We start from the raw sequence: 14,740 nt of genomic DNA on the forward strand, positions 1-14,740 counted from the left end.
GTAAAATGAGCCAATCAAGGAAATAACAAACCACTACGCTATCTCTGCCAAGAAAACTCCAAGTGGGGTCACAAAGTGTGGGGCATGACTGAAAACTCAATGAAAAGCCCAATCCCACCATTGCCTCCCATTTCTATAGTATTTTAAGATTTCCAAAACACTCCGTTTTTGAACCACTGTATAAGGTAGGTTGTGGAAGCATCAGTATTGTCAATTTAAAAATAAGAACATTGAATCATAAATAGAAAAATGGAATTGTTCCAACGCAAATAGTTACAGTGTTGTAAGCAGACTTCAGAGTATTTCTGATACCAAATCTAGTTCTGTAAGCATGACACCATAAAAAGCACCAACAATATCCAGGAAATTATAAGAGTTAATGTAATTACCAAATAACTACCTTAGGAAATAAATAACCCGTTAATGTTTCACCTAACCATCAGGTGCTAAAAAGAATGTCTTATTTCAGACATTTTCCCTTATATCTTAAGGAAATAGCTTGATTTCAGACTCATTTCCCTCATATCTTATAGTACAGAAAACCTTTCATAGTTTTCTACACATACACCATAAGGATATAAAGACAACATGATAGAGTAGGTGGAGTGTTGGACTTGGAACTGGGATGGCCTGGATTCAACTTATATTTCTAATGCTTGCTAGTTGTGCCAAATTATTGAACATCTCTAAATATTGCACAATATCCTCAGACTAGAAATTCTCGACCATTTAAGATGATATAAGATATCATCATTGAAAGGGGTTTGAAGACTTAAAAACCTGGCTTATAGGATCTTAGAAGTGGAGTGCAAAGAGACCTTACTTAGAGGCTGTCAGTGTTAACTTCCTCATTTCAGAGTTTGGCAAACTAAGAATAAAAGAAGACAAATGCTTAGCATCACCCCACTAGTGATTTTTTGAGTCATGATTTAAACTTACGTCTTCCTGACTCCAAGTATCATACTCTATACACTGTAGCAACTAGTTGCCTTCCAGTTCTTGACCTAATGGCATAGCTAAAATGAAGGCTGAAAAAACAATGATGTCTACTCGTATCAATCAGTTCTCAAATGTTTCTGTGATCCCATCAATTTGTATGGTCCCTCCAATAATGGATATTATAAAATTTCCCTGTAATATACTTTAATAATAATGTTTACTGCCCAAAATGGGTATAACAGCCATTCATTTATAAATAGCAATATTTTTTTAAAACTCACTGGCCTTTCCATGTAAACCCTACATGATTCCATAATCCTGTCCACTGAAGGCCCACCAAAGTAGCTGGAAGTCATACTTGCTTTTTTCTAACATTGTAAAGATACCAATGGAACACTTGGACAATTTACCTGAAATGCCTCATCCTTGTCATGTGACCAATATTTTGCCCATATCATTTCAAAATTTGACTTTCCACATATATGTCCATCGCAATCTAATACCATTACTCTTGGAATCAGAAAAAAAAAAAAGGGACAGCTTTTAAAGAGACATAGTACCTTCCTAATACTTCATCACAGGCAGAGTTTTTCCAAATCTAAATAAATAGAACTTCATATTTTGCTGAAGTTAGAATTTCATTTTACCTTTTATTCTATAGTGAAAGACTGCAAATATTTGAATATTTCCTCTGAACTGGATTGTGACCAAACTCACATCCTTATTAAGAAACCACGCGCATCCTCTGCTATTGTTACAAGATTCTTTTAATTAAGTCTACGGTATGGCATAGAGCCACTAACCTTTTAAGTGAACTACAAAATTAGCATTATTCATTTCTGTGTTGTGGCCTAGTTTTTATTTAATAACATGAATTCTGGCTAACTCTAAAGGTCAAACTAAAAACAGACTTACCATCCTCATGCTGGCCAGCGCCAAATGAGAAGAGAGTGCCAAGAATAATCCCTAAAGGTAACCATTTCCAGAGAGAAAACTGCTGTAACATCTTCTGTCAGATTTCACTCAAGATGGGCCTGAAATAAAAAGAGAGAGAGAGAGGGAAAGGTTGGACATGTTCATTAATCAGGTACAGGTAAACACAACTGTCACTGCCTAGACATTCCAAACGGCATCACTGTTAATTATGTGCACCACTTGATCTATTCTAGGAAAAAAAAAAAAACACACACACGCTTGCTTAATGTCCTGGAATTCTTGATCAACGAGAATTCGCCAACAGCCATCCTCTAAGGAAATACTTCCTATCTGTCATTCCATTTTCAATCTGGTCAGCCAGTGGGACACAAACCTGTTACTTTCATAAAGCATGGAACTCTTACTTTGAGTTTAAATCTTGTAAATGAAAAATCAAAGAAATGATCAACCAGCATTCATTCCCTCATAATGACCAGGCACTGATCTAGGCACTGGGGTTATAAAGACTGAAAGCGTGTCGGATAAAAAGGAAACATATTTTATTAGCAGAGACAAAATTTCTATGTAAGTATAGATATAAAATATAGACAAATTTGGAATGGAAGGGTAGGCCTGTGAAGGTTCATACCTTAGGGAACGCCCACATACCCCCTTCTTGGTGCATTGTAAAAGACGTGTGCTGCTGTTTCCTGCTTGATTTCAATCCTACAGTTGGGTTTAATAGGAATATTTCTAGTCATGAAGAACTGAAGGTCTATTACTATGTGGTCATTAAGGAGCTTCTGTTTGGATAAAGAACTGGGATGACTGGTAACTCATGAGCTTCTGAGCCAGAACTGGGTAGCATACAAAAGGAGTCATCTCTTGGTCTTCTATTTCCTTCCTGATAGTGGGTGAAACTGTACTGTCATAACCTGCTGTTTCAGGGAAGAATGACTTTCACATCTCTCAACTGGTCGCAATGTTTCCATGAGCACATGCCACTTCTGTTTGTTTTGTGTTTATTTTGTCCTCTTCTTAGCTGAAAGAATATTTAGAGGACCCAGTGCTCACTCCTCCAGAGTACCTGGAGATAATATCAAAGTCTATTGTAATGGGAGGGGCTGATAACAGACTAAATGTAAACATCCAGAGATAGTTAAACAGTCCAGTGGTACAGTCTTAGACTTGGAATGCAATGAGACACTTCTCTTTGTATATAGGCAACTAGGTGACACAGTGAATAAAGTGCTGGGCCTAAATTCAGGAAGACCTGAGTTCAAATCCTACCTCAGACAATTATAAGTTATATGACCCTGGGAAATTCTCTTAACCCTATTTGCCTCAGTTTCTTCATCTACAAAATGAGCTGAAAAAGGAAATGGAAACCTATGACATTTGCCAAGAAAAATCCAAATGGGGGCACAAAGCATCAGACACAAGACACAACTAATAACAACTATCATTCATCTATCTATCTATCTATCTATCTATCTATCTATCTATCTATCTATCTATCTATCTATCTATCTATATCTCCTACCACATCATACAACTTGGCCTGGTACAACAAAAATTTGTCATCTTTTAGAAATCATTTCAGTCCCTCCACAATTAGGCAACCTTACCAGAATTATTTCATATCACTTCCCATCTATGTTCTTTACATATAAACTAATATTGACTATACTATACTCTGTTCCCTTCCATCTCCTCTGTTTCTCCATTTCTTTTTTGTTTGTTTGTTTTTTTCTTTGGTGGGGCAATGAGGGTTAAGTGACTTGCCCAGGGTCACACAGCTGGTAAGTGTCAAGTGTCTGAGGTCGGATTTGATGTTTCTCCATTTCTAAACCTTTTTCTCACTGCTCATACCCTACACTATATGTGGGATGCTCTTGTTCCCCTTTTTAGACTGATTAATCTTTGGTTATTTTAAAATCTAAAATCAAGCCATACCCCCTTTAGGAAGCCATTCCTGATCCTCTCTCTTACCCTGGCTTTTTCATATAGCCCCGTGCTTTAAGAATTCTCTAATGTACTTACTATGTGAGATTGCAATAGCTTTTTAATTGAACTACTTAATTTGAATCTTCTCTCCAATCCATATTCCATTTAGTTACAGATTAATATTCCTAAAACAGAGACCTGGCCTTATCATTCCCCTACTCAAAAAAATCTTTAACAGTTCCCTATTGTCTCTAGTATAAAATGCAAAATAATCACACTAGCATTTAAAATACTTCAAAATATGGCTTCAAACTCACCTTTTAATCTAATTTTATATCAATCCCCTTCAAGCACTCAACATTTTAGTAAAAGTGTCATTCTGGTTGTTCCCCATAGGTGAAATTCCATCTCACTCCAATATGCCACTGCCTAGGCTGTCCTCTACTTTAAGAATGCATTCCCGGACTCATGACACGATTGCTCCAAAAAACATCCAAATAATGCCATTGGACAATGCCTGGAGCAGCAAAACCCACAGAAGGATGTGCTGAAATCATCTTCTAACCAAGAATGGCTTGGAAGGTCAGAAGGAGGGAGCTGCTGTGCTGAGACAGGAGTGGAGCCCAACCCCATAATCACCCTGACAGAGATCCAGTCCAAGGAAGGCTTCACCAGAAAAGGAGACCCCAAGAGCCTCTGAATCAGTTGAAGCACCAATGTCATCTGGACATAAGCTCACAGTCTGGTGAGAAGGCTGAGTCTTTTGGGGGGCGGGGGGAGACTACTATGCTGGTGCTGAAACAGAACATGGGTTTTTCACCTCCAGCTGGGAACCAGGAAGTAGGCTTGAGTAGTAGTGGCTCAGGTAGGGAAGGGGCACAGGTTCTTCAGAGCTGACAATCACAACACACAAAGCTGGTTGATTAGCAAATTGGTCTGGGGTCATCTACAGACCAGGACACAGGCCAGGTGAGTGAAGAACATGATCCTCCTTAAATCATACCACCTGGGACTTCTGAAGCTTGGGATACTGCAGCCTGGAAACAATTCCCCACTTTAAGGAACTAAAAGTCAAATCAAAGAAAGGCAAGATAAGCAGAAAGAGAAAGGTAAGGACCATCGAAAGTATCTTTAGTGACAAGGAAGATGGAGGTGCACCCTCAGAGGAAGATGTCAACATCAGGGCCCCTATATCTAAAGCTTGCAAGAAAAATATGAAGTGGTCTCAGGCCATAGAGGTGTTCAAAAAGGACTTTGAAGATAAAGTTAGAGAGGTAGAGGAAAAAATGGAAAGAGAAATGAGGATGATTCAGGAAAGACATGAGAAAACAAGTCAACAGCTTGAAAAGCCAAATGGAAAAGCTCTTTGATGAAAATAATTACCTAAGAATTAGGATTGAACAAATGGCAGCCAGTGACTTTATGAGAAACCAAGACACAATAAAGCAAATCCAAATGAATAAAAAAATAGAAGGCAATGTGAAATATCTCCTTAGAAAAACTGCCTGAAAAAAAGGTCCAGGAGAGCTAATTTGAAAATTATTGGTCTACCTGAAAACCATGATCAAGGAAAGAGCTTAGACATCATCTTCCAAGATATTTCCAGGGAAAATTGCCCTGAAATTCTAGAAGTAGAAGATAAAATAGAAATTGAAAGAATCCACCAATCACCCCCAGAATGAGATCCCCAAAGGAAATCTCCTATGAATATTATCACCAAATTCCAGGGCTCTCAGGTCAAGGAGAAAATATTGCAAGCTGCCAAAAGAAAGAATTCAAGTACTGTGGAGCCCCAGTAAGGATAGCATAAGATCTAGAAGCTTCTACATTGAAGAGCCAGAGGGCATGGAATATTATATTCCAGAGGGCAAAGGAATTGGGATTACAACAAAAAATCACCTACCCAGCAAAACTGTGCATAAACTTTCAGAGGAAAAAAATGGGGTATAATGAAAAAGAGGACTTTCAGGTATTCATGATGAAAAGACCTGAACTGAATGGCAAATTTGACTTTCAAATGCAAGACCCTAGAGAACCATAAAAAAATGGAGTTGGGGGACATACCTGGGGTGGTGCAGTGGGTGACAGTCTTGTGTCTGAGGACAGGTTTTGGCTGGGATCCCCCTGGGTCCAGGGTGGATGCTTTGTCCACTGTGTCACCTAGATGCCCCATGATGACATCTTTAGTGTTAAATTGAGGGGTAAAGGTAATTCACTGGGGGAGGGGGAAGGGCAAAGGTGAAATCCTACATGAAAGAAACAGGTAAAGGCTTATGGAGTGGGGGAAGAGACCAGGGAGGAACAGGGCAGTAAATGAAACTTACGCTTATCAAGGACTTTAAACTCATCAGAGTTGCCTCAAGGAGGAACTAACATACACACCCAACTGGGTGGAGTAATATATTTAATCTGGGCAGTAAATGAGCCTCACACTCATCAGAATTGGCTCAAAGATGGCAATCTCAATAGAATTGGCTCAAGGAGGGAATAACATATACACACAATTGGGTGGAGTAATTTCTATACCCCTGCAGGAAAATAGGAGGGGAAGGGGATAATGAGAGAGGGGCAAAAGCAGGAAGGGCAGATTGGGGGAGGGGACAGACAGAAGAAAATCCCTTTTGAAGAGGGATAGAATGAAAGAAGATGGATAATAAAATAAATATCACGGGGAAGGGAATTGGTTGAAAAGGAAACAGTTAACAGTAGTAATCATGAAAAAGAGTAAAGGGGGGGGAAATTATACAAAAATATTCATAACAACTTTGTGGTGGCTAAGAATTGAGAATCAAGGGAATGTCCACCAATTGAGGAATGATGGAAGAGGCTGTGCTATATGATTGTGGTGGAATGGTCTTGTGCTATAGGAAATGACAAACAGGATGATCCCAGACAAACCTGGAAAGACTCATGAACTGCTGTATAGTAAAGTGAGCAGAGCTGAGAGGACATTGTGCATAGTGACAGTAGTATTGTTCAATGAGCAATTGTGAATGACTTAACTACTCTCAGCAATGCAATGATCCAAGACAATCCCAAGGGACTAATGATAAAGCGTACTATCCACCCCCATAGAAAGAACTGATAAAATGAACACTTGTGGATTGTACATGTATAGCCTGGTTGCTATCTTGTAGAGGGGGGAGGAAAGGGAGGGAGGGAGAAAAAATTTGGTACTCTAAATCTTATGAAAATGAATGTTGAAAACTACCCTTACTTGTAACTGGAAAAAATAAAAGAAATTGTTTGTTGCAAAGGCAAGATTAAAAAAAAAAAGAATACATTCCCTCATCATGGTCACCTTTTAGAAGTTGGTACTCCTATCAAACCACGAAATTCCACGGGGCTTCTGTCCTTTGATACTCCCTCCAGTAAATTATTGAAAATATATTTCTATATGTTTATATTTGTGTACTTATCTACATTTTACCCCCCAAAGTAGATTGTAAGATTCTCTGAGGTCAGAGACAAGTATGTTTTGATCTTTCTATGCAAAGGGTATGACAGGATGGTTTGTATATAGTATATACTCAATAAATGTTTTTCATAATACTATCTTCATAAAGGTAGGGACTATTTAATTTATGTCTTTTACCTGGAGCAGAGGAGATATTTAAAAATGCGTGTTGACACTGATTTAAAGTTTGACACAGTAGATAGAGAGAAGGGCCTGTAGTCAGGAAGACACATTTTCCTGAGTTTAAATTTGTCCTCATACCCTTACTATCTGTGTGACCCTGAGCAAGTCACTTCACCCTGTTTGCCTCAGTTTTCTCATCTATAAAATGAGCCAGAGAAGGAAATGACAAACCACTTCAGTATCTCTTCCAAGAAAGCCCCAAATGGGCTCATGAAGAGTCAGACATGACTAAAACAACAAAACAACAAAAACAACAATAAATTATGCTTATCTATTGTGCTGGTCTTATTTCCTTTCTAGAGTGCAAACTTCAAGACAGTGATGTATTACCTAAGCTTTGTCCAACATTGCTTATTATAGAGCATGGAACACAGGGACAGTTTAATAAATGTTGCTATTATTATACTAATTCAGTAATCAGGATGCAACTCACCCTCCTTAAGGTACCAATTGAAATGCATAAATACTCATCTAAAGTTACATGCAAAGTATTGTAAACCATGGACAAAGCTTTGTCAAGATAACCTCAAGATCTTGCAAGATTCTCCAAAGTCACCTGGTGAGGTGCTCCTAAGCAAAAGAAGAAAGGTCAATTTCATGAGGCTATAAAGATGTCACTTGATAAAGCACTGGGAGAAAGGTGGCTTCAGAGACAAGGCATGGCTTCTCCAATAAGACTACCCCAAAGACCCCAATGAAATCAAAACTTCCTTGGGCAGAAAATTGCTTCTTACACAAACTAAAAAAAGACTTTTAGACTTTTTTGAATTTGAGTATAAATTCAGAGGCTAGGGGAAAAACAAACAAACAAGCAAACTCTGATATGTGCCTGCCTTTTTTTCTTTTATTAATGTTTGCCTCTTTCTAGATTCATTGCAACAGCAGTAAGTTTGAATCTGATGAACTTAGGGAAGGAGAAGAGAGTAAATTATTATGTTTTACTGTATTTCCAGCACCAGTTTCAGAATGCTTTCTGTAAGGACCCAATTTTTCTCAGCATATCAGAGCTTGGAGGCCCATGCTTTCCATTGTGGGAAATCACATACCAGCATTTGTTGCAGCCCTGAAGCTGAAGTCTGTCTTTGTAGTAGGGATTGTCTTCTGGCATTTTACCCATCCACGATCTACAGAATAAAGCTCTAGGTACTTCTGATATCTAACAAAATCTGGATAATTTTAGAAATAAAACCTATCACATTTTCCCTTATCTGAGAAATATAGTTTGTCCAGCCTGGCCATCACCTGAGCTCACTGATCCAAATATGAATTTCTCTGTTTTTTGAAAACTTCCTTTAATAAACTCAATCTAGTAAAATAAATATTAACAATGCTCAAATTATATATGTCTAATTATCTGTCAAAGAAACATGTCATAGCTTTAAGTCTGTTTGTTTTTGACAAATTGACTCGGGGTAGGAAGATGTAAATATCTTATTAATTCTGATCAATTTCCAGAATCACAAAATTAGAAGAGTCCTCAAGGGTCATAGTGGCTGACCTAAACCTGATTGAGACTACCCTTTACAATATCCTTAAACAGTCAATGTCCTGTCTCTGATAGAAGGTCTCTAGAGAAGAAGATCTCATTCATTTCTGAGGCAACCCATTCTACTTGGGAATAAATCTCATTTTAAGGATTTTTTTCTCCTTACATCATTGTTCATATAAACATTTCCCTTCAATTGTTCCTGCTTCTTAGAATGATGGGGTTATTAATCTAACAAAATAATATAGATAAAGATAGCTACAAGTGATCATCTAGTCTTGGAATCATAGAATTTAAGATTTGGAAGAAAACTCAGCAGCCACTTACTCTAACCCTCGAGTAAAGAAATTTTGACAGTCACATACCAGAAAAATAATCATTTGTCCAACACAATTGTTTTTCTTTTTTTAGAGGAGGAAACTGAGTCTCACAGAGGCTTAGTGACTTTTGCAGGGTCACGTGGATAGTAAACATCACAAAAAGAATGTGTAACCATGTTTTCTAAGTTCAGAATCATTTTTTTTTTTTTTTTGCCTTATGGGTCCATCCAGAATTTAAGGACTTGATCAGTCCTAGGAAGGAAGCTTCCTAGAATGTGCACCATATCTCTGTGAACACAATACAATCCTCACTTAAATCCAATTCAGGCCCAAGTTTAAACATCATGTTGTGATGTCACCAGTGCCCTTTGAAAATGCAGATTTTTATTTTGTTAGAAAAATTGTGCTGGTGTGGGAGCTTTGCCATTGAGATGGTCAGATGAGGATCTAGAGAGGCAATATGTTTTAGGAGACAGAGAGTTAGCCATGGGGTCAAGAGGGAACTAGGACTTTTGTAAAGATAGAATATGGGATAGTGTAAATAAGCTCAGCTGATGCTATTTTGTCCCAGAGCTAGTCAGAATTGATCTCCTATTTTTATTCAGGAGCCACTACATAGGCTTTCCAACCTGGCTTTGCACAGCTCTGCCTCACTGAAATCCCATTCACTGCAAGTCACATGGCCCCTGATGTCATGGTCCTCTTCGAGAAAGAAGGACAGACAGCCTCATCTTACATTTAATTTCCTTCCACTAAATCTAAGATTCAATCACGCTGACCTACTTAGGTCCTGCACACACGATGTACCATCCCCCATCACTCTGCCTTCGCACTGAACTTTGTCGACCGTGACTACTGTGTTTTCTTCTTCCCCTTTAATTTCTAGAATCTCTAGCTTCCTTAAAATCTAAATTTAAGCACCACATGGCCTATTTCTGCAAGAATTTCCTGGTCTCTGAGGGACCAGAACCCTCCATACCTTGTGTCATTTGAAATTATATGAGGGACGGGGCAGCTAGGTGGCGTAGTGGATGAAGCACTGGCCCTGGATTCAGGAGGACCTGAGTTCAAATCTGCCTTCAGATACTTGACACTTACTACCTGTGTGACCCTGGTCAAGGCACTTAACCCTCATTGCCCTGCAAAAAAACAACAGCAGAAAAGAAATTATATGGGGGTGCCTATCTCTGTCTATGTTTTAAGGAACTTAGCTAGAGTTTCTAATATATTGCTACTTATAAATTAGAGGCTTTAGCGTCAGTTTTGGGCATTGAGCACTTGTTAAAGCACATTATATATATTAGTAAAGAGATAACAAATGGCTCAGAAAGTTCAGAAAGGAGAAATAGAGCTCAGCATGGCTGGCCCCTTCAAGTCCTCTGCCAAGAGAGCAAGCAAGACCATAAGCTTCCTGCAGGTCTGGAGGAGAGGAGGCCCTTCCACACTGCTCAAAGCTAATTGGCTAGCATCATTCAAATCTATTGGTTTACTGGACTTGAGGGTGGTCCATGAGAGTACATGTTGAGGTCAGAGTCCAGAGGACAGACCCTCTGAGGGGAAGGCTTTCAGGTAGTCATGGTTTTCATCTCTAATTGTCTCTACTCACAGTCGAAGGTCCAATTACATTTCCTTTGAAATTCTCCTAACTCTGGGCTGGCCTTAAGAAAGATCAGGCAAGGCTCTCTGGGTCTCACCGAACCCCATTATTTTCTCACACCCTCTACCCCAAATTTACCCTATATTTATTTTATATTTTTATAAATGCACATATAAATGGAAATGGGTTTCCCACATTAGGTTGCAATATCTTTGTAATCAACAACGTTTTTTTCTTTTACCCCAATCACCTAGCATACTACATGATTCATAAGAGATCTTTAAGAAATGCCTGTTGACCATCTGGATTCAGAGAATGTATGTATGGCAGCCAGGTGGTACAATGGATGGAAGGCTGAACCTGGAGTCAAGAAGATTTGAAAGAAAATCCAGCTTCAGACATTCACTAGCAATATGACCTTAGACATGTCACTGACTGCCTCAATTTCCTCTTCTATAAAATGAAGATAATAATAACATGTACTTTCCAGGGTTGCTGTGATATAAAGAGTTTACATTTTAAAAACTCTTTATATATCTTAAAGCTCTTTCTAAATGTTAGCCATCTCAAAATGTATAATATAATAACCATAATAATAACATATCTCCATAGCATTTTGAGTTTTACAAAGTGCTTTTCTCAGAAGAAACCTATGAGGTAGGAAGCACAAGTATTATTATCCATATTCTACATATGAGGAAACAGGCTTAGTATGGTGAAACAACTTGTTCAGTGGCACACATTTAGACTCAATCAAGATTGTGAACTATATGTTCTCTATAATGATGTTGGTTGAATTTTCCAGGGCAAGAAAGAGAAAAGTTCATATCTTTACCTCTTTTAAAGGTGTCACAGAGCACCCTTGACTCTAAACTGTGTACTTACTATTATCATAGTAGGCATCCATTTAGCTTTCTGCTATTCCCCAAGATTTTGGGGTCCTTGCCATCTGTTCTGCTACCACCCCTGCCTAAGTATGACTAATATTTTCCATCTTCCATGAAATAAACATGAACATAAGCCTTTCTTTTGGGATTATCTCCCTAAATTAGAACATGAACTCCGTGAGAGCAGGGACTATCTCTATTTTTACATGTATTCTCAGTACACAGCCTCGTGCTTAGCACAGACTAAACATTTAATAAATTTTGTCTCTTTCCATTCCATTCCTAGTCTCACAACTTCATTGTCTAAAAATAAAGTAATAACTCACGGTGATGTAGTACTTTGCACTAACAAATCACTTTATAAAAATCATCTCACTTGATCTGCACGACAATTCTTTGGGAGTACATGGCTTTATACCTATTTTGGGTATGGGGGAAATTGAGTCTGAGAGAGGAACTGATTGAATAAAGGTCATACAGTGGCAGTGTGGGAACCAAAGATTTTTCTTCTCAGTGCAACACACTAATCTGCCTCCCCTGTGCTGCATGGCAATCTCATGCAGATGACTGATCCTATCTTTGATTAGCCTGCTGTTCTTGGCCGCAGAGCAGAATGAACATAGCTTTTAAGATGAGTTGCTGTCCACAATGGCTTGTCAAAAGGTCAAATTTTGCATTTTCTATCTCTCACTTCATGTTCATAAATCATTTGAAGAAAGGCAAAAAAAAAAAAAACATTCCCCCAAAACGCAACAGCACAGTCATTACAAAGGAGGCATGAGGTTCATTATATTATTTTTCTACCACTTTTTTTTTGTTTGTTTCCTGGCATGGACTACAAAATTAATCCCTCTTGCCACTTTTACAGTGTTTCCATTCATTTCAGAGTATCTGAACTATTAACCATATGCTGTCTAAACTTAGTGGTATTAGCAATAAGGCCTTTCAGAAGGAATTAGGACAAGGCTTGGACTGAATCAATGAAGCCAGAGAGCCCAATTTATGCTTTAGCTGTTCAGCATTCTATATCTTTTCTCCCCTCTTTCAATGTGTGTTGGCAACAGAAAATTACTCGCGTGCCTTTAAAAAGAAGTTTGCAGAGATGTCTTAGATGCTGTCATCTTACATAAAATACCACTGGTGACAAATATTCCATTGAATTAAATAAAGGCTACACATTCCCAGGATGCATGACCATACAGAAGAATGGATGACTAGTAGAAATACTCTGAAAGGGAATGGAAAAAAATATCAAAGCATTCAATAGAGGAAGCAAATGAAGTAAATGGGGGAATGAAGCACTGACTTTTTAGCCTGAAGAACCCTGTAGCATGGCCGAACTGAGAAGCAAGCATGTAGTAGGGTGGACAATTGGTTGGGCTTGGATTAGAAAGACCCATGATCCAACCCTATCTGGCTGTGTAGCCCTGAACAGATCACAACTTGTCGCTCCCTTAATCATCTGCCTAAGAATGTAAGTTGCAGATGCAGGAGCAGGTTTTTCCTCCTCTTTCTATGCCCCCCACATAGTACTATGGCTAGCACATAGTAAGTGCTTAATAAATACTGATTGACTTGACTTTATCTCTAGTGGTAGCAGGGGTTTCCACAAATGGAAACAAAAATGAGAGAAATAGACGTAAATTAGGCCTAAAGTCCACACCCACTGCTCCGACTGAACAATGAAATCGTTTTCATTTCCACTTCTGCAATGTCCCCTTGCATTGTGTTGCCTAGAAAACTCAGTGAACAACCCCAGAATAAAACAAAACAGAATAAAGCAGAGCCCATGAGGTAAAAGACAGAAGGGTAGCAGAGGAGAGAACGGGAGAAATGGATGAGTTTGAGGTGTTCAGGGATAAGGGGTAGAAGAAAGGAAATTATGTAGATATTTTGCATTGGCATCAATTGACATTGATAGAAACTTGAAGACACCAATGTTAAGGTCCTAGGGGTCTTTGAGACCATTCAAACTTGGGAATCATTGTAGTTTATACTTCCCCAGAGAAACCTCACAGTAACCATATATATATTTTTTTCTTTCTTGCTATTCCCTAAGACTAATGAAATTTTCAAAACAATATCTGAGATCTGCTCTTCCTTTTATTATTTCAATACGCAGAGAACCTACTCACTCCCTTCTTTTTTCTCACAAAGCTTCTGTTTTTTCTTTTCTTGTTAAAAACTTCAAGTTCTCTGCCTTCTCCCATTAACTAATATTTTTTTCCTTTCTTTAAGTATTATGATCTTTTCAGTGTTTTTTCTAAACTTAAATATATGCATGCACCAAACCATTCTTTTGTTTTAAAAAGTAACTGAAGATTTAAAATATTATACTTTTAGCAGAAATTTAAAGTTTTGACTTTGGAAATGATCACCTTACCATATATTATCATTTTTGTCTACAGCTAGACAGTTTTTTCTTCTTTTTGTTGTTGTTGTTGCTTGATTTTTAATTTTGTTATTGAACAGATATGAGAAGAGAGGACATCATTGTTTGGGAAGAATGGCCCATGGTTCCTTTTTTTCCCTCCACTCCCTCTAATGTAGATAAATACTAGGCATCCCTAGTGAATAGATGATTCAATGGATATGGAATGTTGTACCTAGATTCAGGAAGGCCTCAGTTCAAATCAAGCCTCAGACATTTGGAAAATATGTAACCTGGGGCAAGACATTTGACTTCTATCTGCCTCTGTTTCTTCATTTGTAAAACTGAGATACTAATAGCACTTACCTCCCATAGTTATTGTGAAGATACAATGAGATAATTTTGTAAAACTTAATGCTGGATTTTAAAGCTAGCTATAATTTCCCCCCAGGAGGCCTTTCTAGTTTTCCAGTTGCTAGTCCCTTCCTTCCTCTCTAAGAAAAGTTTGTGTTTCTTTTGTATGCATCTTTTATTTAACCATATAGGTCAGTTTATCTTTGCTATGTGTAATCGAAGATCCTAGAGGGGAGAGATTTTTTTTTTGCTTCTACTTGGCATCCCCCAGCTCTATTTCTATC

The 14,740-nt window shown here is 38.2% G+C and overlaps 1 protein-coding gene across 1 annotated transcript in view; it reads right to left on the reverse strand.

Annotated features, from left to right (window-relative positions):
* The window catches only part of PCDH15 (protocadherin related 15), a 2,141,593-nt gene that overhangs the window by 984,747 nt on the left and 1,142,106 nt on the right, over positions 1-14,740 (reverse strand). The window contains exon 5 of the mRNA XM_043982395.1: positions 1,855-1,973. Within this exon, the coding sequence (XP_043838330.1) occupies positions 1,855-1,945 (91 nt within the window). The 5' untranslated portion in view covers positions 1,946-1,973. The remainder of the gene's footprint in view (positions 1-1,854; positions 1,974-14,740) is intronic.

The sequence above is a fragment of the Dromiciops gliroides genome, chromosome 2 (genome assembly GCF_019393635.1).
Source record: "Dromiciops gliroides isolate mDroGli1 chromosome 2, mDroGli1.pri, whole genome shotgun sequence".
Lineage (NCBI taxonomy): Eukaryota > Metazoa > Chordata > Mammalia > Microbiotheria > Microbiotheriidae > Dromiciops > Dromiciops gliroides.